Source organism: Podarcis filfolensis (genome assembly GCF_964270895.1).
Source record: "Podarcis filfolensis genome assembly, chromosome: 8".
Classification (NCBI taxonomy): Eukaryota; Metazoa; Chordata; class Lepidosauria; order Squamata; family Lacertidae; genus Podarcis; species Podarcis filfolensis.
The window spans coordinates 23,650,032-23,672,914 of NC_139611.1; the positions used below are offsets into that span (position 1 = coordinate 23,650,032).

The window sequence follows — 22,883 nt, forward strand, 5'->3', positions numbered from 1 at the left end:
TGGCATGCAGAAGGCCTCAGGTTCATTCCCTGGCACTTTCAGGTAGGGCTGGGAGAGACCTTCCATGGGGCGTTGTGGGCTCCTCAGTTAAATTACAAGAAATGAAACCATAGATACAGGGGTGGGGGTGACTCAGCAGAAGGTGACTTCATATGTTCCTACGGTGCCAGAGAGCAGGAGGAGAGAGGACTTCCATCCCATGTTCCCAGTGATTTTTATCGTCCCCGTTACCAGGAGAGCCAGTGTGAACTTTTGAATCCGGCAACTGGGACACGTTGGCACATCAGGGAGTGAACATTTACATTCTCATCATGCCTGGGAATTCCACACACAGTGTGTGCAAAGTGCCCGTCAGAAAGATTTCAAACCCCCTTATTAATCTGCGTCTTTGTAATTTGCTATTTTGATACTTAAGCAACTTGATGGGTTGCATATCCCACTGGGTCCGTAATACCGCAGCGGATGGGGTGGGTGGGGAGAGCCGAGGAGGAGGAGGAGGAGGCGAGGGCAAAGGAAACTGCAGAAGAGAGAAGCGGGCATGAAAGGCAAGCGGCTCTCCCCTCTCCCCATCCCTCTCCACCTCTGTGTGCTGCTTTGGTTCCCATCAGCCTGTCGTGAGGCAGGCAAGCAGGCAGCGTGGAGTGTGAATGCTCAGTGAGGATCCCCAGACAGGAGTGCCATGGAAAAGCGCTTTGCCCAGGAAGGGTAGCCCTGAGCCTGCAAGTCCTCGCAACTGCATGCCAGCAAGGTGGCCCCTAACCTGATAGAGCTCTTGGTGGCTACTAGCCACAATGGCTACACTCTCCCATCACTTTCAAAACCAGTATGCCTCTGAATGTCAGTTTCTGGGCATTACAAATGGTGAGGGTGCTGTTGCACCCTGGCAGGAGTGCCAACTTGGCCCTGCAACCGTGGGTGCTCAGGGTCGTGGGTGTCGTGCAGCATTTATGGCCCTGGTACCAGAATTTGTGGGTACCCAGCCCCTTAATAGGGAATTTTGTGGGGGCTCAGGCAGCCAGGGCCCCAGGGAGTTGGCACTTAGGCACCCTGACTTTATCTGGGGGCTTCTCATAAGTGTCTCATTGGCCGCTGTGAAAAGTGGATGAATATGTTGGCAGAAGTGGATGATATTTGCAGGCACGGTAACCCCTCCATAGTGATATAGCCTACCAAAAATATAGGCAAATAGATCCTGCAGGTTTTGTGGTGTGTGTGTGTGTCTGTGTGTGTGTGTGTGTGTGTGTGTGTGTGTGTGTGACACATCTAAAACTTGGGGAGGGTCAAGGCCACCTCTTTTGATGGCATTAATCATGGCAAATTTAAGGATAGCTTCTGAAAATGGTGGTTTTCTTGCAAGGGCAAGAAAGGGAAAGGGCCATAGCTCAGTGGTTGAGAGCCCCTACCTGCTTTGCATGTAAGTCCCAAGTCCAATTCCTGATGACCTCTCCAAGTAAGGCTGGGAATATTCCCTACCTGAAACCACAGAGAAATTTCAGCTCTGCTCTAGAATAAAACCAGTGGGTCTAACACCTCTACCAAACTGGGCCATGATCTAGTTTAGGAATTAGTTTTAGTTTTTTCTGATAGCAGAATTTAGAACAGGATTGAAGAAAGACCCAGAGGAACAGTGAAGCAGGCCTTCCCCAACCTGGTGCCCCCCAGATGCTTTGGACTCTGATTCCCATCAGCCCCAGCCAGCACTGCCAATTATCAAGGATGATGGGAGGTGTGGTCGAAGGCAACGGAAGGGCACCATGTTAGGCAAGGCATGGTGGAGGTGTGCATAATGATTGGACAGAGTCATGGCAATGGCAGAGGCTGCAGAGAGGCAAGGCAGGAAGTGTTGTCATTCCCCCCTGACTGCATATGCACTGAGAGCACACATCTACAATAAACATTTATTACAGCATAGGACGTCTTGCCAATCATTGCTAAGGGTGCTGGGAATGGTAGCTCTGTGAGGGGGATAAACTACAACTTCCAGGATCCTTTGGGGGGAACAAATGTGTTTTAAAATGTATGGTGCACTGTCTACACAGACTGATTCTACGCCAGAGGGCTGCTTTTCCTCTGAGCCAAGTTGCAAGCGAACGGCAGGATTTTCTCCCCTCCTTGCTTTTATTTCATTTCATGTTTTGCAACCTCAAGCTCTGGCAGTAACTGGGTCACAGGAGCAGTTGGAAGTCAGCCCTGGCTGGAGATGATAGTGGCCACGTGCTTCCCGACGGGTTTCCTCCTTCCCTCCAAGTGACCTTGGCAGCTTGATCGATATTCCCAGGAAAGACTAGAATGGGGAGGGGAGTGAATGTGACCACTCCAACTAAGACCTTGCTACCCAAGGTTGAGGAGGGGTTGCTGTCCCCCAGATGAATTTTTGGAATACAATGGAAATCTCTTACCCACAGGGAAACTGCAGTTTCAAACCACTCCCTCAAATCACTCTGATTGGAGTACCCTGGAGAAATTGTTTACTGCGGTTAAAAGCCAAACCTGTCTGTCAAACTGAAAGACACCACCACCTCTAAAATCTCCCCATCCCTTCTTGAGCTCTACACATTTCCCCAGTCAACTCAGTTTCAGTTCCTGCAGGGTATGGGCACAGTTTTTCATAGCAATGGTCACAAAGCTACTTGAAAGTTGAGGAAGGCCCTGCATTGCTTCAAGGCACCTCTTGTAACAGCACAGTGTAATTCAGGAAGATGAGGACCTCCCTTGAATGACCCAATTCTCCTTTGTAATTTTGGGTGCACACAGAACTGATGCACTTTGCCATTTATAGCCCATTCTTGGGCTCAGGAAAAGACAACATACTACATCCCGGGAGGCAGAGATGGTCACCGACTTGGATGGCTTAAAAAGAGAGCTGGACAAATTTATGTAGGACACGGCTATGGGTGGCCAACGCTCTGCCTCCAGGGTCAGATGCAATAATGCTTCTGAATAGCAGTTGCTGCGAACCACAGAAAGGGGAGAGCGCTGTTGTGCTTGGATCCTGTTTTCTCGTTTCCCATAGGCTTCTGGATGGCCTCTGTGAGAACAGGATGATTGGACTAGATGGGCCACTGGACGGATGCAGCAAGGCTCCTCTTCTGTTCTTAGATAAGGAGTTTAGAGGAAATCTCTCTGATTAGTTGGTAAAGATAGCATTGTGAATATTTTAAATGGGATTCATTACTCGCTGCGTATTCCAAATTATTTCAAACCAATGTACAAAAGGTTTTCCAGGAAAGAACGATGCAAGGTACACACTTTTAAAAAACCTGAGAATTAGTAAGCAGTGTGTCTGAGATCATCCCTCTGGGAAGATTTATCTAAATTAGGTTTCCAGCAGGTGACAAAAATGAATGGAGATGAGATAGTATTTATAAGAGGAAACAACATTTAAAGTAGCTCATGGTTAGACAATGGGGATCAAAGGAAGGGAACACAACTGTAATCTAAACAAGTTCAATATTTTGTTTTGGATTATCAAAATACATCTGTTGCTTGGAAGCAGCTGGGAAATAAATATTATTTCCAGATCACAGCTGAGAATTTGGATAAAATCAATAGTTTGTTAAGGGATGCTGACTGTATTTCACTGTTAGCCACGATACATAATTCCATCAGAAGTCTCTATAAATCCATTGAGTAAATCAGGTACCTCGACCACCACCTCCCTGGCATTTGGGCTAGGAAAGTTCCTTATCACTCCAATTTAAACTTCTGCTCGTCTTCGTTGGGAGAGCTCAGGAAGTTCATTTGAGGGCAAGACCTTTCAGATGCTTAAGAAAGGTTTGGAAGTGTGTTTTTGCTTCCTACAAACATGTTTTTGTCTATGTTCTTTGTTCTCATCCCATACCTTGTTAATGTGTAAGTATCACACATTAAAAAGATGACATTTCAAAGTAAATTAGGTTTTTATTTTCTGTTTATGAATGCCTTTTCTGAAGCCTTAAATATTTTTGGTCAGTGTAAATCCTATCAGAACAAATAGAAGAAGACGCCTTCACCCCGGTATGGCTCCCCTTTATCATATACACTGCCCAACAAGACATCAAGAAGAATCCACCGAAAGCATACAAATTAATTTGGCTAACCTGATCCAAACACGCACACACACCCCACTCACATACAAAAACATAGTAGTAGTATTAGTAGTAGTAGTAGTAGTAGTAGTAATAATAATAATAATAATAATAATAATAATAATAATAATAATTTATTATTTGTACCCCGCTCATCTGGCTGAGTTTCCCCAGCCACTCTGGGCGGCTTCCAACAAAGATTAAAAAGATAACCAACCACACCCTAGGCCACCAACCTCTCTCACCACCAAGGAAATCACGCTGACACAAAACCCCACACATACACTAAGTAGAAGAATAGAAGTATTGTCACCCGACCCCACCCCACTCACCACTCCCCCTCTTTCCCCCTCTTTTCTTCCTAACCTAACAATGTATGCAACACTAATGTCTCACAGCAAATGAAACAAATCTGTAGAAAACACAACGTGAAAAAAGAGACAAGGTGCGTACTTTTGTAAACTAAGAAATCTTTAATAAAAAATATATTTTAAAAAAATGAGCTTATGCATATTGCATGCAAATCTATTCCCCCACTCCAGTAATGTTCTTCCAGTTCTTTGTCAATGCATACATTACCATGCTATGTACACTCAGTCCTCAGCATTTTCGGCAGGGGAGTGAGTGGACTGGGGGTGACAGGAAAGGGCCATTCTGACTATGGGATTCTGCTCACCTTTTGACGTAACCAGATCTCCATCTCTGGTTCTGCCTGCAGTTGTGAAAGCCCCCTCTTGCTCTTCAACCTTTCAAGCACTGCATGTTGAGATTCCTGCATTGCAGGTGGCTGGGCAAGATGACCCTCATTTCCCCTTCCAATTCTACAATTCTATGATTCTAAGAAAGTAGGGGGTTACTGCAATCCTTCGGCAAATATGGCTTGGAAAAAGCAACGAGCAAATAGCCTAGCAAGGGAGCAAAGAAAAGGAACCAACTCAGACAAGGAAACCTTGTTTGCCTCTTTCTTTCCATTAAGAAGACTGCAAGGATTTCATCATATCATTAGTGTACTTAAGACACCAGCATAAATATTACATGATGTGGATTTTAAAGATTCCCTGCTTTGTGATTTGCCTGCTCTGGCCTGGAGACTTTGGGACGAGGGGAATTTCAGAAGCATCCATCCCTAGCCGTCACCCCACCATCAATTGCATCTGCTGGGATTGGGTGTCTGCGACTTTAGAAGCTCAGAAACTGGGGAAATTCTTTATCACACTGTGGAGCGAGGGAATGTCTTCTGGAAACAGTGAGGTATTGGGAAACTCAAAGCTGGTTCTGTTTCTGAAGCGATGGCCTGAGCACCGTCAATTGTGCAGTGGTCAATTCTGAAATTTTGAAATCCAGGAACTGGTGGACCTCAGCCCTGGTGTAAATCATACCAAGTGAATTGGGTCTATGATCTGACTTTGTGTTGGATGTTTGCTATTAGGCTGTGAACAGTTCACCACCCCACCCTGGACCAACCTGACTTAGATATGGTCCTGAATCAAGGGAGGGAGGACCTTAATTAAACATATGTTTGGGAGGGTGATGGGGGAGATGCAGTGTCAGAGAGACACTCTGAAATTCTCAGTGAGCAGGAGGGTTCAATCCTGCAGGGTGCTTCTTTGCAAGTATCTTCCCTGCAGAAGGAGGCCCTTGTGGAAGAGCACCCTGCAGCCAGCAGGACTGCATCTTCCACTCACCATCTGGAATCACAGAATTGTAGAATTGGAAGGGACATAAGAGTCATCTAGACCAACCCCTGTTGGGCTTGTCTGCTCCCCAGCATGTTCTCTGCAGGCTATACTCTGCAGAAGGGACTGCTTCTCCTTCTTTCAACCTCATGTCCTGCCCCCTCACATTCCTGGATCACTCTAGGCAGCCTGACCCAATTCAGGGTTGTCTCCACTGGACTCACCCAAAGCCCAGATCTCCTGGAAGCCACATTCATGCTGCCGTTCATTACATTTCCCTAAATCTCTGTTATTTTTGAAATTCCGCATGACATAAAAGCCACTTCTGGAAATCTAATGGAATCTGGTGCATGTTTAGCACTCATTTCCATGTTATCTTATTCCAGCCAAAATCTGTTTGCAGCCCCCTTAGTTGCAGGTCTAAAGTGACAAAATTTGGGGAGCTTTTCAGGTGCACAGTTATTTCTTAACATTTTCATGGGTGAATTGTGGGGGTGCAACAGAAGCGGGCATGTGCAGAAAGGGTGTGGGAGAAGTGACATTGTCCAATGACATTCATTGTGAACTGCATCCAAGAGTATTAAAAGAACTGGCAGATGTGATTTCAGAACCACTGGCAGTCATCTTTGAGAATTCCTGGAGAACAGGCGAAGTCCCGGCAGACTGGAGGAGGGCAAATGTTGTCCCTATTTTCAAAAAGGGGGAAAGAGAGGACCCAAATAATTACCGCCCAGTCAGTCTGGGAAGATTCTGGAGCAGATCATTAAGCAAACAGTCTGTGAGCACCTAGAAAGGAATGCTGTGATCACCAATAGTCAGCATGGATTTCTGAAAAATAAGTCATGTCAGACGAACCTGATCTCGTTTTTTGACAGAATTACAAGCCTGGTAGATGAAGGGAACGCAGTGGATGTAGCCTACCTTGATTTCAGCAAGGCATTTGACAAGGTGCCCCATGATATTCTTGTAAAGAAGCTGGTAAAATGCGGTCTTGACTATGCTACCACTCAGTGGATTTATAACTGGCTGACTGACCGAACCCAAAGGGTACTCATCAATGGTTCCTCTTCATCCTGGAGAAGAGTGACTAGTGGGGTGCCACAGGGTTCTGTCTTGGGCCCGGTCTTATTCAACATCTTTATCAACGACTTGGATGATGGACTCAAGGGCATCCTGATCAAATTTGCAGATGACACCAAACTGGGAGGGGTGGCTAACACCCCAGAGGACAGGATCACACTTCAAAACGACCTTGACAGATTAGAGAACTGGGCCAAAACAAACAAGATGAATTTTAACAGGGAGAAATGTAAAGTATTGCACTTGGGCAAAAAAAATGAGAGGCACAAATACAAGATGGGTGACACCTGGCTTGAGAGCACTACATGTGAAAAGGATCTAGGAGTCTTGGTTGACCACAAACTTGACATGAGCCAACAGTGTGACGCGGCAGCTAAAAAAGCCAATGCAATTCTGGGCTGCATCAATAGGAGTATAGCATCTAGATCAAGGGAAGTAATAGTGCCACTGTATTCTGCTCTGGTCAGACCTCACCTGGAGTACTGTGTCCAGTTCTGGGCACCACAGCTCAAGAAGGACACTGACAAACTGGAACGTGTCCAGAGGAGGGCAACCAAAATGGTCAAAGGCCTGGAAACGATGCCTTATGAGGAACGGCTAAGGGAGCTGGGCATGTTTAGCCTGGAGAAGAGGAGGTTAAGGGGTGATATGATAGCCATGTTCAAATATATAAAAGGATGTCACATAGAGGAGGGAGAAAGGTTGTTTTCTGCTGCTCCAGAGAAGCGGACACGGAGCAATGGATCCAAACTACAAGAAAGAAGATTCCACCTAAACATTAGGAAGAACTTCCTGACAGTAAGAGCTGTTCGACAGTGGAATTTGCTGCCAAGGAGTGTGGTGGAGTCTCCTTCTTTGGAGGTCTTTAAGCAGAGGCTTGACAACCATATGTCAGGAGTGCTCTGATGGTGTTTCCTGCTTGGCAGGGGGTTGGACTCGATGGCCCTTGTGGTCTCTTCCAACTCTATGATTCTATGATTCTATGATTCTATGATTCTATGATTGTCATGCCACATTGCGCCCACCGGTGTGAATGAAATTTAGCATGACGTGCCAATAGCTCTGACAGATCCATAATTCAACAGGTGCTGCAGTGTGAAAGGAATGTTAGAAAACAGGACGGAAGCCCTAGCATGACCATCAAAAAAATCTAATGAAATATTCCTCATCTCTGAATACACCCTGACTGAGTCCAGTTTGGTTCAAGATTCTGATTTCAGTTGAATCTCACACACCGCTTGAGTTCCTATGTATCAAGAATATTGCTCTAGCTATCTTAGTACTGACTACACCAGGGTTGGGGAAGTTGTGGCCCTTCAGATGTTGCTGAATGACAAATCCCACCTTCCCTGACCTTGGGTCATATTGGCAAGGGCTGATGGTGTCCATTAGTCTAATATCTGGAGATCCACAGAGTAGCCACCTCTGGTCTACACACATTGACTGGCATCTGCTTCCTAGGGCCTCTGACAATCAAAAGGACACCACAACATATGCATGCTTCTGAAAAGACACCTGCCACTCTCCCCCATATTTCTGAGGTGGCAGGTTTTCTCATAATGAGGGGAAATGTCTGTCCTCCCCACCCCAGTTAAAAGCAAAGATGGGCCATGCCAATGCATACTAATGCAGAAAGAAACCTGCAGTTGCCTGAATGACCAGACATCAATTGAATTTGCAAAGTCTCACCTGGAGAGAAGACCTGGGGGTTTTGCCTAAAGCAAAAGTCTTGCAGTAGTCTTCTCTCACGTTATTTGACATCCCTAGCTACCCGTCCTCCTATTTCTTCCTGTCTTTTCAATATCCTGGAAAGATTAGAAGGCTACTTTTAGAGCCTCATACTGACACCTTGCCAATGGCATAACTTTCTGCAGGGCCACAAAAACTGGCCAAGCTCCTCTCAAAGTCAACCAGGTCTTTGGGAAGCCAAGGTCAGCTACAGGAAGCAATGGAAATAACGGCATACAGCAGGGGTGGGGAACCTGGAGCCCAGGGCCAAATGCATTCACCCCCACCCCCACCCACCCCAAAAAGCATCTCTATCTGGTCCTTGGGAATATCACCCCTTATCCCCAAGCCACACTCCTCAATGACCTTGCTTTGCACTCTCCTTGGATGCAATTTGCCTGCTTGGAAAATGCATCTTTGAACTCTGACAATGCCTTTTGCTTCCCTGGATGGAGGATAGAGAGTTCTCGAAAGCAGCTTGCAGGGCTCGGCCACTTCTCTTTGTTCCCCAGGGTGCCAGCACCCTCTGCTGCGGAGCAGACGTGTCCCGCCTCCCCGTTACAACCCAGCAAACTTTGCATTTAGCTGGGCAGGAATGCGGCTAATTATGAAAAGAGAACATGCTTTGCAAAGGAGGTCGGAGGCCAGCCTTTCTCTGCCTAATGCCCCTCTTTGAGGATATTTTAATTCTGAATCTAACGATTCCCCATTATGGAATCCTGCAGGGAATCCACAAGGGGAGGGGAGGGGAAACTCCCTAGAAACAGAACATTTCAAAAAATGGTTTGGAGCTGCTCAGAATGCTTCAGTGCCAGCTAGATTGGGGAAATGGCTCCCTCTGTTTGCGGGAAAATGTAATGGGCTGAGGATGAGCCAGAAGTTGAGACTGGGAATAAGAAGCAGGAATATAGCAGGGTCAAACTACAATGGTACCTCGGGTTACATACGCTTCAGGTTACAGATGCTGCAGGTTACACACTCTGCTAACTCAGAAATAGTACCTTGGGTTAAGAACTTTGGTTCAGGATGAGAACAGAAATTGTGCTCCGGCGGCCCGGCAGCAGCAGGAGGCCCCATTAGCTAAAGTGGTGCTTCAGGTTAAGATTAGTTTCAGGTTAAGAACGGACCTCCAGAATGAATTAAGTACTTAACCCGAGGTACCACTATACATGTTGCACATTTCATTGGGAGAAGTAGAAATTCTCCAATGACTTCTCAGGGCTAGTAGCACAGTCAAAGTACTGCCAACCATTTTGCACCTTCTACAATGCACTGGGATAGCTTCATTCCAGAATATCCATAGATCAATGAAAGAAGAGCCATAGTTCATGGGTAGAGCATCAGCTTTGCATGCAGAGGATCTCAAGTTCAGTCCCTGGCATCTCCAGGTAGGGCTGGGAATGTCTCCTGACTGAAACCCTGCAGAGAAGCTGCCAGTCAGAGTAAAGAATATTGCACTAGATGGACCAATAGTGCATAAGGCAAATTCCTAATATTTTGGTGGGTGGGAAATTGCAAAGGTGCGTGTGTGCATAAAATTTCACAAAGTGCCCTTTTTACCAGGGAAAGAGGAAGGAAGGAAGGAAGGAAGGAAGGAAGGAAGGAAGGAAGGAAGGAAGGAAGGAATCTCAAGAAACATTAGATTGTATGCAATGCTAGTCCTAATCAGAGTAGACCTCTTTTAAGTAATGGTAATGGCTGATTTAAACACATTAATTGAGTGGGTCTATTAAGAGTGAAACTTCGTTGGCTATAAGCCAACATCTTTTGACAAATGTGGGCTTGATTTCAATTTGAATGGACCAGGATGCTCCCCACTTTTTCTTTTGCCCCTTTGTATTGCCATGCTATTTCTGTCTTCCTCCACACAAGAGAAGTGAGGGAGGAATAGGTGGAAGGAACCCCAGAAGAAAGGAACCGGTGTGACATAGCAGTTCGAGTATTGGACTAGGACCCCAGAGACCAGGTTTTGAATCTCAACTCAACCATGAAGCTCACTGGGTGTCAGGAGTGCAAGCTTGGCCCTGCTACCATGGGCGCCCAGGGCCGTGGGTGCCATGCAGCCCTGGCACCAAAATTTGTGGCTGCCGTGCCCCTTCATGGGGAATTTCGTGGGTGCCTGGGCACCCAGGGCCCCAGGGAGTTGGCACCTATTGTGGGAATTAAATGAGGAGGGGAAGAACCATGTGCACCACCTTGACCTCTGGAGGGTGTGGGGGGAGGGAGGAACATGGGATACAAATGCTATAATAAATATATAATTAAAGGTGAGTGAGTTCTGGCTCTGTGACAGTGCAGACACCCAGTAAAGGGAGATGAAGAGACAAGGAGGAATCAAAGGGAGACAAACAGATCAAGAACTGAGAGATGAGGCTGTTGTCAGCACAGAAGCTCTGAATGCAAGAAGGAATGCTATGGATGGAGAGAACGTGCTTGAAGGAGAAATGAGAGGCAGAGGAGACTTCATGACTTAAAACAACAACAACACCTTTAATCTGTTCAGAAACAGGACACAAAACCTAGGAATTCCAAATCAGTCTGCATTTGCCGGCAGGGAAGATAAATTTTTAATAACCTGTATCTTAATGATTTGAACCACATTGTTTACAAGTCTGGAATAGCTAAATGACATGTGTTATCTTGTTGGATCACTACTAAAAAGGGGGTGGGGGACAAAAGCAGATGCTTCCCACCTCTAGACAGACAATTTGCACCCTGCCGTTTTCTAAAAGTCCCAGTTGTCACAGTTGGACTTTGGCTGCTGCAGTTAAGGGCTTCCACCTTGGCTTGTAGGGGAGGAGCTCAAAATGCAAGAGAGAACAAATTAGGGGTGGGCAAGCAGTGGCTCCCCAGGTGATGCTGAACTTCAGCTATCACCATCTCTCATTCATTATCCATGGTGACTGGGGCTTATGGGAGCTGGAGTCTAACTGGAGAGCCAGTGTGGTGTAGTGGTTAAGAGCGGTAGTCTCGTAATCTGGGGAACCGGGTTCACTTCCCCGCTCCTCCACATGCAGCTGCTGGGTGACCTTGGGCTAGTCACACTTCTTTGAAGTCTCTCAGCCCCACTCACCTCACAGAGTGTTTGTTGTGGGGGAGGAAGGGAAAGGAGAATGTTAGCCGCTTTGAGACTCCTTTGGGTAGTGATAAAGCGGGATATCAAATCCAAACTCTTTTCCTTCTTCTTCTTCTTCTTCCTCTTCTTCTTCTTCTTCTTCTTCTTCTTCTTCTTCTTCTTCTTCTTCTTCTTCTTCTTCTTCTTCTTCTCCTCCTCCTCCCCCTCCTCCTCCTCCTCCTCCTCTCTTCTTCTTCTTCTTCTTCTTCTTCTTCTTCTTCTTCTTCTTCTTCTTCTTCTTCTTCTTCCAACTTCTGCAGGGCCACAGTCTCCTGGTTCCCACTCAGACCACAAAAACAGAGGTTCATCACTGAGAATAAGGAAGAGGATTTTATTGAGGCAGTGTAAAGGGACAACAGTTAGTGAGTCACAGAAGCCTCAGCGCTCAAGTTAGGTGACAAGAAAGGACCGTAAGACCAACTGGGCTAAAAATAGAACTGCGTGGAAGCAAGAGACCTGTCTCAATGGGTTGGCATGCCCACCCACCAAGCTTTTCAAGGCAGGGCAAAGCAAGCTTACTCATGAGACTGCTGAGCGTGTAAATGCACACTACGTCAGGGAGAATGGGTCTTTTCCCAGTGACAGGAGCACCACCAGGCCCTGGGAGACCAGGTTGTGCCTTGCCCTTCTGACTCTGGTGCCTCCACTCCCAGTGATTGTTTGATGCCCTTCCTAGATTCCATGGATGCTCTCCTCTTTCCAGGAGAGAAGAAGGGGAAGTGGCAGTCCTTCTTCTACATCCAGAGCAGCCATTTCCTGGGAGGCAGAAGAACCTCCGTTCCCCACTCTCAGTTCCATCCTCTCCCTATTTTCTCCTCTTCTCTCCTTCCTTGTCCATCTCTAGCAGCCACTCCATGACTGAGCCTGCAACACTTTGGGACTCAGGACACACATCTCTTTTACATTAACACCAGACCAGGTGTGTGTGTGTGTGTGTGTGTGTGTGTGTGTGTGTGTGTGTAACCACTGGGTTGCATTCAACATTGGTACTACTCAGAGCAGACTCATGGAAACAAATGGACCTTACTTAGTTATGCCCATTCGTTTCAATAATTCTGCTCTGAATGGAACTAATGCTGAATGCAGCTCAGAAAAAGTAAATAAAGGGAATGCAATTAAAACAAGAACAATGTTAAGCAACACATCAAAGACCATGAAAACAGTCTCATATAATATGTCACACTAAAACGGAGCAGCAACCAGTTAAGGCCAGTTCAAAGCTCCAAAGGACTTTTAAATGGCCTTTTGTCCAAGGTCCTGTCTAAATAAATAGACCTAAATAAAAAGACCTTTTGCCCGTTAACAGAAGGTCATCAATGAACTCTGATGGGTTTCCCTTGGGAGGAAACTCCTCTTCTGATCTGTCTGTAGCTGGGACCCAGAAGGGACAGCGGGAAGAGTAGCTGTGGGTTTCAGCACTATGGACAGCTCCTTATGAGTGGCTTATGAGTGGCTGACCATGACCTTATGAGCGGCTGACCATGGCTGTGCAGAAGACTCAGGGGAAGGTACTCAAGAGGGTCCTGAATCCAGTTTTGCAGGTTCCTGTCTGCCAGCTCTGTTGGTTCCTGACACATGAACAGAACCACAGCTATGTTTGGCTGGACCTCAGAGACTACACTGGATCGTGAATCCACGCAACAGGAAACCATTTGTCCATTGTTCAATGTGAAAGGAAGGAGCATCTTTTGTGTGATGGCGCCATCTAGTGCCCAGTCCTTTTCTATGACTGCGGCACAGTGAGAGAGAGAGAGAGAGAGAGAGAGGGAGGGAGGGAGGGAGGAAGGAGGAGGAGATGTTGTAGGAATTACAGATCAATAAAGGAAAGAGAGGGAAGAAGGATGAAAGGAAGGAGAATAAGATCATCAATGGCTACTTATCTCTGGTATCAGAGGCAGTAGGGTGGCAATCAAAAGTGAGGCGAGTTGCTATTGCCCTAGACTTGGCATGTGTCAGGGAAATTCCTGACATGTCTTGGTTCTGGGGTGTAAAAATGGTGTCTGGGGTAATTTGGCCTAATTGGCAAAATGTCACGGAAAACTGGGATGTATGGCAATGCGCTGGGAAAAGCATCAAAAACAGCCCAAAAAGCTTAAAATCATTATTTGAGGGTTAGGTCTCTCTCCCCCCAAAAGCTTAACAATTTTGGCAGGTTTCTAATAAAGCTCAGCAACTTTGTGGGTGTCAGGAATTATACTTTTTGAAATATGGCAACCCTATACAGGTGTACCTCGGGTTACATACGCTTCAGATTACAGACTCCGCTAACCCAGAAATAGTACCTCGGGTTAAGAACTTTGCTTCAGGGTGAGAACAGAAATCGTGCTCTGGCGGCGTGGCTGCAGCAGGAGGCCCCATTAGCTAAAGTGGTGCTTCAGGTTAAGAACAGTTTCAGGTTAAGTATGGACCTCCGGAACAAATTAAGTACCACTGTATTGCACTAAGGTACTGCATGAAGACTTCCCTTTGTGGCCACTATGAGAAGGGGATGCTGGATTAGATGAATCTGTGGCCTGATCCAGCATGGCCCTGAGAGAGAGGGAGGGCAGAATGAATGTGCGTTTATGTCCATGCTTTTTCGACCCTATCACTTTCATTTTTGGCTCTGCCCACCATTCTTGCTGTGAAGATTCTGACCAGTTTCCCACAAGGGAAGGTGGCCCTCGGGAGTGAAAAGGACATCCACCTTTATAGTGCAGGACAAGGAAAGCCAGTGTGGGGACCTCCAGAAGTTCCTAGGCTCCAACTCACTTTATTTCAGAAGATTGTCTGGGGCTTCTGGGAACTGGAGGGTACTCCATTGGCTATCCTTGACGTAAGCCAATTGCACATCAGATGCAACTCAGCTAACTCCTGCATTCTGTGCTGCAGCTGGGCTCAGTTGTTGTGTCCACATTTGCACTGTGTCATATTTATTTTATTTTATTTATTTAATTTCTATATCACCCTTTACCCGAAGATCTCAGGGCACTTTATAGCACAACATGTGCAGGCTGCACTGGGCTGCCCCCCACCCACCCAAAGATTCTTCTTCTTTTGACAGCTGAATTGTGCCATAGGGCAAGTTCTCCATGCAGTCTGATTAATCAGAAGAAGAAGAAGAAAAAATTCATCTCAGCAAATATACAACCAGGCTGTGGTACTCTGACCATTAGGCAGGGCTGCTCAATTTCTCTCTCACTCGCTTTTCCCAAAACACAGAGAACTCTGAATCTACAGCATTCATATGTACCAGCGTGTGGTCAGCCTGTTTGGGCCAGGAACACTGGGGGAAATTAACCAATGCAGAACAGTAGGGGGGGCAGAAAAGGGGCAGCACCTGACAGCTTGATCTCAGGCCCTCCAGCAGAAATCAGAGGGAAATGATGTACGGGATTAGTTTGGAGTGAACTTTAGGAATGAGCAACTCCCAGTTTTATTCCCCAAGATGTTTCTGACAGTAATAGCTGTTCGACAGTGGACTGGGCAGTGGACTCTCCTTAATTGGAAGTTTTTAAAAGGTCAGCTGGCCATTAGTCAGGGATTCTTTAGCTGTGATTCCTGCATAGCAGGGGGTTGGACTAGATGACCCTCAGGATCCCTTCCAACCCTACAATTCTATGATTCTATAAAATAGTGGGAAAGATACTGAAGCTCTTTGGGCATCACGTCTTGTTCTGAACTCAGAGAGTGGACAGAGCAAGAGGAAGCAATCAAAAGGAGGAAGGGAGGAAGGGAAATTACATTTTCTGTGACTCGGCCAAACCCAACCCCCTCCCCACCATCCCCGTTCTTCCTCCTTTCTATGTGAGGCCAAAAAGAGACATTCTACTTACCAAGGAAGCTGGTGGAGAGGGATCTCTTTCAAGGAGGTAAGTGATCCTCCCTGGGACATTTTTCTTGTAACTAACGGCTTGATAATATTCCAATTTTATTCCTCTAAATTCATTTTTTAAAATGAATTTTATTTATAATCTTTCATAATCACATAAACAAACAAAACATTAAATTAAACATTGACTTCCTCTCCTCCCTTCCATTTTTGCTTCTGATTACCCCTTACTGCTGCATATTCTAGTTACTCCTCCCCCCCCTTTCTCGTTTCTATCTCAACGTAATTATAACTGCTGAATTTACTCTCATCCGGCTAATGTTTCAACCTGCTTGCAATGTTTTGTCAGGTATTCTACAAGCATTTCCCAATCTTCCTTAAATACCCCTTCTTCTCGATCTCTTGTTCTGCTGCTTAGATTTGCCAATTCTGCATATCCCGTCATTTTCACCTGCCACTCCTCCTTTGTTGGTACTGCTCCCTCCCTCTGTTTGTCAGATGTTTTGCAAACCTTTTCCAATCTTCCTTAAGTACCTTTTCTCCTTGATTTTTTTCCCCTGCTATCTGCATGGTCCACAATGCAGCTTGACTATTCTGTGCATCATATAAAAACTGTGAGGCCCCTCTTTCTGCTGTTCAGAGCATCTCACAGGATGATGGGTTGGTTGGTTCCTTTCTGATATCAAATCAAGATGAAGGGGGAAGAAAAAGCCAGTAGCTGGATGAAATGAATGAAATTTATTACAGTCCCAGACCAGATTCACATACTGTACTAAGCGAACATAAAACACAATAGAATTAAGTTTGAATTAACAATCGAACATGACAGTAAGCAATACAAATATGCCATTAGAAATGTGGTTTAGGTATTAGTCTCTAAAATATGATCTAGAGTTTGCATCTGAGGCCTTAGTCTTTGTAATAGCACAGCTTGTTCCCTTAGTTTTATGGCAGCAGTGCAAAATTTGGATGATAAAGCCAATTATTCTAGCTGCAATTCTCAATATCCAGTTGGGGGGGTGCATGTAACTTTCAAAAAAACAACAAGGTATTTTATACACTGACTCCCCTAATGGAGATCAAGATTAGGACAAACCTGGATTCATTCTTTTAAGTGCCCAAGTCTCAGCTGCAAGAATACTGCTTGTCCCCCCCCCCCTCTTAGTTGTGGATAACATTGCTGGATTGTATCACTAGGCTTCAAGGGACCAAAGTAAAGGAGTTTGCAGGAGTGGGGTTGATGTAACCTACATTTTGGGAGGAAGGATTTTCTGATGTCCCCTTCCAGCTCTTCATGTCATGGGATTCTGGCCTTATTGAGTGTTGTCCCCACCCTGTTCCCTGCCCCCCAACTCTGTCCCAGTATTATTCCTCAGGGGTGGCTACTGTCTACAAAGTTTGACCTGCAATCTATTTGTATGTTTGGTACAACATACCAAACTGTTTTCTGCCTTAGAACACCATTCCCAATCTATTGTAGGCATTGTGTACATCAACAGGAACCCCAAGCCAAGCCAAGCCAAGCCTTTTTGCGTTTTGGTTGTTTTACTCTACCTGAGGTTGGAATAGCAGATAAGCGAACTTGCACTTTTAGCTCTTGCCTGTGGACTATTGAGTGTCTCTTATTCAGGCCTGTCCTGTGGCATTTGACCCACTCCAAGCTTCAGACAACCTGCCAAGCTTCCTCCCCCTCTATTCCCTGGCTGCTGGGAAGACTGGAGTTGTTGTCCAGCAACATCTCGATCCCTCGCCCTGACCTAATTCAGGGTCCCCTAGCCCTGAATTAGATCACTTCTCCATCTAGTACAGCATTGTTTACTCTGATTGGCAGCAGCTCTTACAGGAGCTTCTGGTCCCATGCTGCCTTATCCTTTAAAGTGGAGGTACTGAGGAATGCATTTGCTCATCCAATGGGTGATAGTTCTTCCTTCCTTCAGAATGTAAGAAAAGCCTCAGAAAAGTTGGGGTTTGGGGGTCAGGTAAGTCCCATTGAGAAGTAAGAAGAGGATGAGGAGAGGGGTGGTGAAAGAATTATCATATGGTCCTGTGCTTATGTCCACAGAGGTAGGATGGCGAGCAGATTGTGGCTGGTGGCTTGTGCGCTGGCTCTGATTCTGGATGTTGCAGCTCCTCAGGACACGGTGTGCCAAGCAGCCGCTGGCAGAGATGGGCACCCAGGGACTCCAGGCAGGGCTGGGCGCCCAGGACAGAAAGGAGATCTTGGAGAACCAGGTAAGATGTCACTGGAGAGACTGGAGAAGGGAGTGGCTTCATAGGAAGAAAGGAAACGGCCTTCTAAGAAATTTCACTGTCAAATTGTTGCTAGAGTGGTCTTTAGTTTGCTTGTTATAATAATAATAATTTATTATTTACACCCCACTCATCTGGCTGGGCTTCCCCGGCCACTCTGGACAGCTTCCAACAAAATATTAAATACAGTAATGCATCAAACATTAAAAGCTTCCCTAAACAGGGCTGCCTTCAGATGTCTTCTAAAAGTCTGGTAGTTTTTTTCTCTTTGACATGTGGTGGGAGGGTGTTCCACAGGGCGGATGCCACTACCAAGAAGGCCCTCTGCCTGGTTCCCTGTAACTTGAATTGTTTCACCACTGTTGTGTTTTTCATTTTATTTTGCACTAGCATTGTAGGTCATTTTGTTAAGGCAATTGATGAATGGAAATGATTAGTAGTAGTAGTAGTAATACCCTGAATGGGAGAGAGCAGAGCAGATATGGCTGCAAGACCTAAGTTTGTGTCTAACTAACTAACTAACTAACTAACTAACTAACTAACTAACTGTCAGGGACTGGGCAGCGGAGAAATGGTGGAGACCACCTACCCATCCTGACCATTCCAGGGGAAGACAGTATAGATTTAGAACAGAGGTTTGAGGGAGGTGGCAGCTCAGAGGCAGATGAGGGGAAAAGTTGGGAAATCATGAGAGAGCCGGGACAACACCTGGCTGACACGTCATTAGAAAGCATTCCAGACCCTCCATTTCCCAGAACCCAGTGAGCCTTAAAAGTAGGAGAGCAAAGAGTTCAAAGACAGAGGGTGCTTAGTGGCACCTGTAGAGCAGACGATGAATGAGGAAGTAGGAGAGACGGTGGTTGGAGATTCACTCAGGGCAATGCCATTATCCAAGAGGTTGGGTTCTGTAGCCTCTCTCTGTAAAGACTGAAATAAAAAAGGACGGTAAGAAACTTATCCTGTCTTTATAACTAGCCAGGAGTTGCTGACAGCATCCTGAAACTAACTAACTAACTAACTAACTAACTAACTAACTAACTAACTACTAACTATATATCCCCCCAGTTTCACATAAAATTCCAATACATGATATTTTTTTCTCTATTTTTATTGGCTTCCCATCCCATTTTCCATGGTGTTTATATATATATCTCATTGCTCCACCCTATCTTCACTCTTTTATATCATAAACATAATACAATAATCTCTAATTATTTCTGTTGCTCATAGTTCCAATCCTGTTCACGAATTCATATAATAATATTTATTTAAATAATCTGAAAAAGGCTTCCATTCTTCCATAAACAGCCGTCATTAAGTTCTCTTATTTTAGCCATTACCTTTGCTGATCCAGCATAGTCCATTCTATCCAACTAACATGTACCCATTGAAATTAATGAACCTCAGTTAGTTGTGTTCATTTATTTCAATGGGTCTGTTCTGAGTAACATTGGAGACAAGCCTTGGCAATGCCTGGGCTGGCCTTCCCTTGAGCTGCGACAAGAAACACACATGTTTTTCTGCTTCCCTTTCAGGGAGGGCATCAAGGAGCACAGGTATACAGGGACCCAAAGGTGACCCAGGGCAGCCAGGCCCACCAGGCACGCCAGGTAACCAGGGCTACCGAGGCCCCGATGGCCCCCCAGGCCCTCCTGGCGAAGAAGGAGACAAAGGCCAGAAGGGGCAGGTTGGCGACAGCATGAAGCAACCCCGAGCTGCTTTCTCAGCCTCTCTAAAGAACCACAAGCCTATTGGCAACGTAGTGGTATTTGACAATGTCATCACCAACCAGGATGATGGTTATGACCTCCAGACGGGCAAATTTACCTGCAAGGATGCTGGGTACTACTACTTCTCCTTCCAGGTGATTTCCAATGGCAACCTGTGCCTTCGCCTCATGCACCAAGGCAACCAAGTAGCCACCTTCTGTGACAACAACAAGCAAGGCCTCCTGCAGGTCAACTCAGGAGGGAGCGTCCTGTACCTGGCTAAGGGTGAGAGCATATGGCTGGAGACTGACCCGCAGGATGGGAACAACATCAACGTCAGCAGCGATGCAGACAGCGTGTTCAGTGGCTTCTTGCTTTTCCCGTCGGGTGCCTGAGGGACAGGGAGGAAGACAAAGCCACCCCTTCTTCCCCAAACCCACCTCCCTCTTGCTACAAAGCTACAACCACAAGGACGCTTTTTCCAGATCAATGTAACTGCATATATAGATGTCTGCTTCCTGGGGGTTGGGGGAGAAAGCCACAGAGTTTGAAATTTGAGGGGAAGCCGCCCAATTCACACACACACAAACCTCAATACAGAAACTCAGTTAGCCTCTGAAATTCGCACTCCAGCAGATTTTGCTTTGCCATTCCCTGAAAAGAAACTGTGCCCCACTTAGCATCATGGGAACTCTGCACACAAGTGAGAATGATGTAGAAAATAGCATTATAACGGGGAAACTTTGCTTGCAAAAAGGGGTACATTTAGCAAAGTTGAACGTGAAAAGGTGTATATTAGGAGAACTGAACACCATTGGTGGAAATTAATGGAAGTAATGCACACAACTGCATTATATTAGGATACATGTGCTTGCAAAAATGGGCATATCCGAAGGAATGTACACCAAAATGTGTAAGAACCTTCATGAGGACTTTTTGATGTTGATTTTTTAAAGTTTGCAATCTGTGGGGAAAGGGGGTGAATGGAACTTAGGTATGGAAAAATGAGAAAGTGAGGGGAATTAAAACAGATTTATCCATTGCTAGCCCGCTTCTGCATTCCAATACATTGAGATTCCCACCTTCCTTCCATCATGGAACCCAAAGTGGTCAAAGAGGTGGCTCCAAACAGATCTCCCATCCCAACTCAACCCAGCCCATCCCAGCACTGACCAGACCCAGACCTGCTCAGCTTCAGCAAAGTGATGACCTCATGTGTTCCCATACCACACAGCCTGGGACATTCAGTCTTGTTCCTACTTGGCAATGAATAAATATTCAGAATTTTGAAACTGGGCTGTTCAGCGAGTTTCTTTGTGCTGAGACACTATTTTTTAAAAAAAAAAATGTAAGCAAAAATACTTTGCATACACAACTCGAAAGGGGAAATGTCCAAAGCAGGGGCTGCCCTGACATCTGCCTTCCTGATTCTTCAGTGAACATGGATGGAGGCAATAGCACTTCCTGAGAATCCAGGCAGGGAAACTGGGCAGTCAGGTAGAGTGTCCCTTGGGGTGGTGGCACCAATTGGACCCAGAAGAAAATGCAAGCAAGTGGTCAGTGGTGGTGACAGAGAAGCAAGGGGAAGAGTTCACTCAAGGAAGGATGGCAATGGAAATCAGATTTCCCAAGATGCACACATCGGAAAAGCCAAGGTACTGAATCAGGCCAATGGTCCCTGACCTATCCAGTTCCTTGCATCCCTACATCTGGCTCGGATTGCCCCCTGTCTGGAAAAACTAGAAAGCCACTACCATCACAGCAAATAATACTGAGCTATATTGATCAGTGGGTCAAGTATAAGGCAGATTTCCATGTTCCTATGTCTTAGGGAATGGGACGCTGGTGGGTTAAACCACAGAGCCTAGGACTTGCCGATCAGAAGTTGGTGGTTCGAATCCCCGTGATGGGGCGAGCTCCCGTTGCTCGGTCCCTGCTCCTGCCAACCTAGCAGTTCGAAAGCACGTCAAAGTGCAAGTAGATAAATAGGTACCGCTCCGGCGGGAAGGTAAACGGCGTTTCCGTGTGCTGCTCTGGTTTGCCAGAAGCGGCTTAGTCATGCTGGCCACATGACCCGGAAGCTGTACGCGGGCTCCCTCGGCCAATAAAGCGAGATGAGCGCAGCAACCCCAAAGTCGGTCACAACTGGACCTAACAGTCAGGGGTCCTTTTACCTTTACCTTTATGTCTTAGGGAAAGGCATGCAGGAGGTTCCAGGTTCAACTCCCAGCATTTCCAGGTAGAACCTGGAGAGCTGCTGCCAGCCAGGGTAGACACTAGTGAGCTTGCTGGACCAGTGATCAATGGTCTGGTTCAGTATACAGCTTCCTCTGTTTAGGAGAAGGGCCTTTCCCCAGCTATGACTCTTCCTCTTTCCTAGGAGAGAGCATGCACACAGACAAGCCAGGAGGGTCTGCTTTGCCCAGTGTTGCAATCTATATCAGTCGATTTTGTTGAAAGGAGAATTCCAAATGGGTTTTGGTTTTGGTTTTTTTGTTAAGGTGGAATTTCCCCCCACTTTTTTCTTTGCTGTGTTCTGTGAATTAAAATTCCCCTCCTTGCATCTTCGCATGTGCCAAGCAGCATAGCAATCACACGTTAAATGATCGTTTGCAATTTTAATGTTTTTGCCACTTGATACCCTTTTACAACTCATGTTGGGTAGCCCCAGGCAGCGAAGAAAGATCAGAAGGCTCCTAGATCACAGTCCCTAGAATGTAGGACACACATCGCCCAGCCAATAAGCTGCTAAGCTACCTCCATGTGACCCACCCCCTTCCCTCTAAAAAATGCAGGCGGCAGAGCTCCTGCTCCAAGAGATTGACATCACTGTGGCAAGCCTGCCTTGCAACTTGGACATCCTTGGTGGTTGCCAAGATAACAGGTGAATTGAATTGGCTCATATCCTAAGCAGGAAGGATGGCCGATGGCCAAGGATGATGGAAGTTGTAGATCTGCATCGACTGGATGGCTGAGGACATTGGTTTGTCTGCAACAAAGCCCTACCCAGAGTAAACCCACTGGAAATCAACAGCCCAAGTCAGCCATGAGTGTGGCCTTCAGTTGGTCTATTCTGAGTAGGACTAGGATTGGAGACAACCTCTGCAAAGAATGGATGGGGAACCTCAGGACAGGGGTGCCAGATGTGGCCCTCCAGAACTTTCTACCAGGCCCTTAGGACTCTCCCCAGACCATGCTCCTCCCTGGCCCTACTTTGCATTCTCCTTGGGTGTTTTTATGTCTTGAACTCTGATAATGCCTGGATGGAGAATAGAGGTGTGTGTGATTGTATGCAGAAGCAAGTCTAATATACAAAGTGTGTATTCACTGTTCCATCTCCTTTTGATTCTGGCCAATGGCACGAGGCTCCTGGGATGTTGCCCAGAAATGGAAGGTGACCCTCAGCCTGCAAAGTTTTCCCAATCCCTGTTGAAAATATAGGAATAA

General features: G+C 46.2%; 1 protein-coding gene across 1 annotated transcript; it reads left to right on the forward strand.

Moving 5' to 3' along the window:
• Window positions 1-15,376: 15,376 nt before the first annotated feature.
• On the forward strand, window positions 15,377-20,728 carry C1QA (complement C1q A chain). Its single transcript, XM_083628990.1, has 3 exons — window positions 15,377-15,517; window positions 17,540-17,709; window positions 19,263-20,728. The coding sequence occupies exons 2-3, from the start codon at window positions 17,547-17,549 to the stop codon at window positions 19,829-19,831; spliced, it is 732 nt and encodes a 243-aa protein (XP_083485116.1). The 5' UTR covers window positions 15,377-15,517; window positions 17,540-17,546; the 3' UTR covers window positions 19,832-20,728.
• Window positions 20,729-22,883: the final 2,155 nt, after the last annotated feature.

Excerpts from the sequence above, each read along its gene's own strand:
- C1QA (XM_083628990.1), top strand. The coding sequence starts at position 17,547 with ATGGCGAGCAGATTGTGGCTGGTGGCTTGTGCGCTGGCTCTGATTCTG. Across the intron at positions 17,710-19,262 it reads AGGAGATCTTGGAGAACCAG|GGAGGGCATCAAGGAGCACA; the intron begins GTAAGATGTCAC and ends CTTCCCTTTCAG.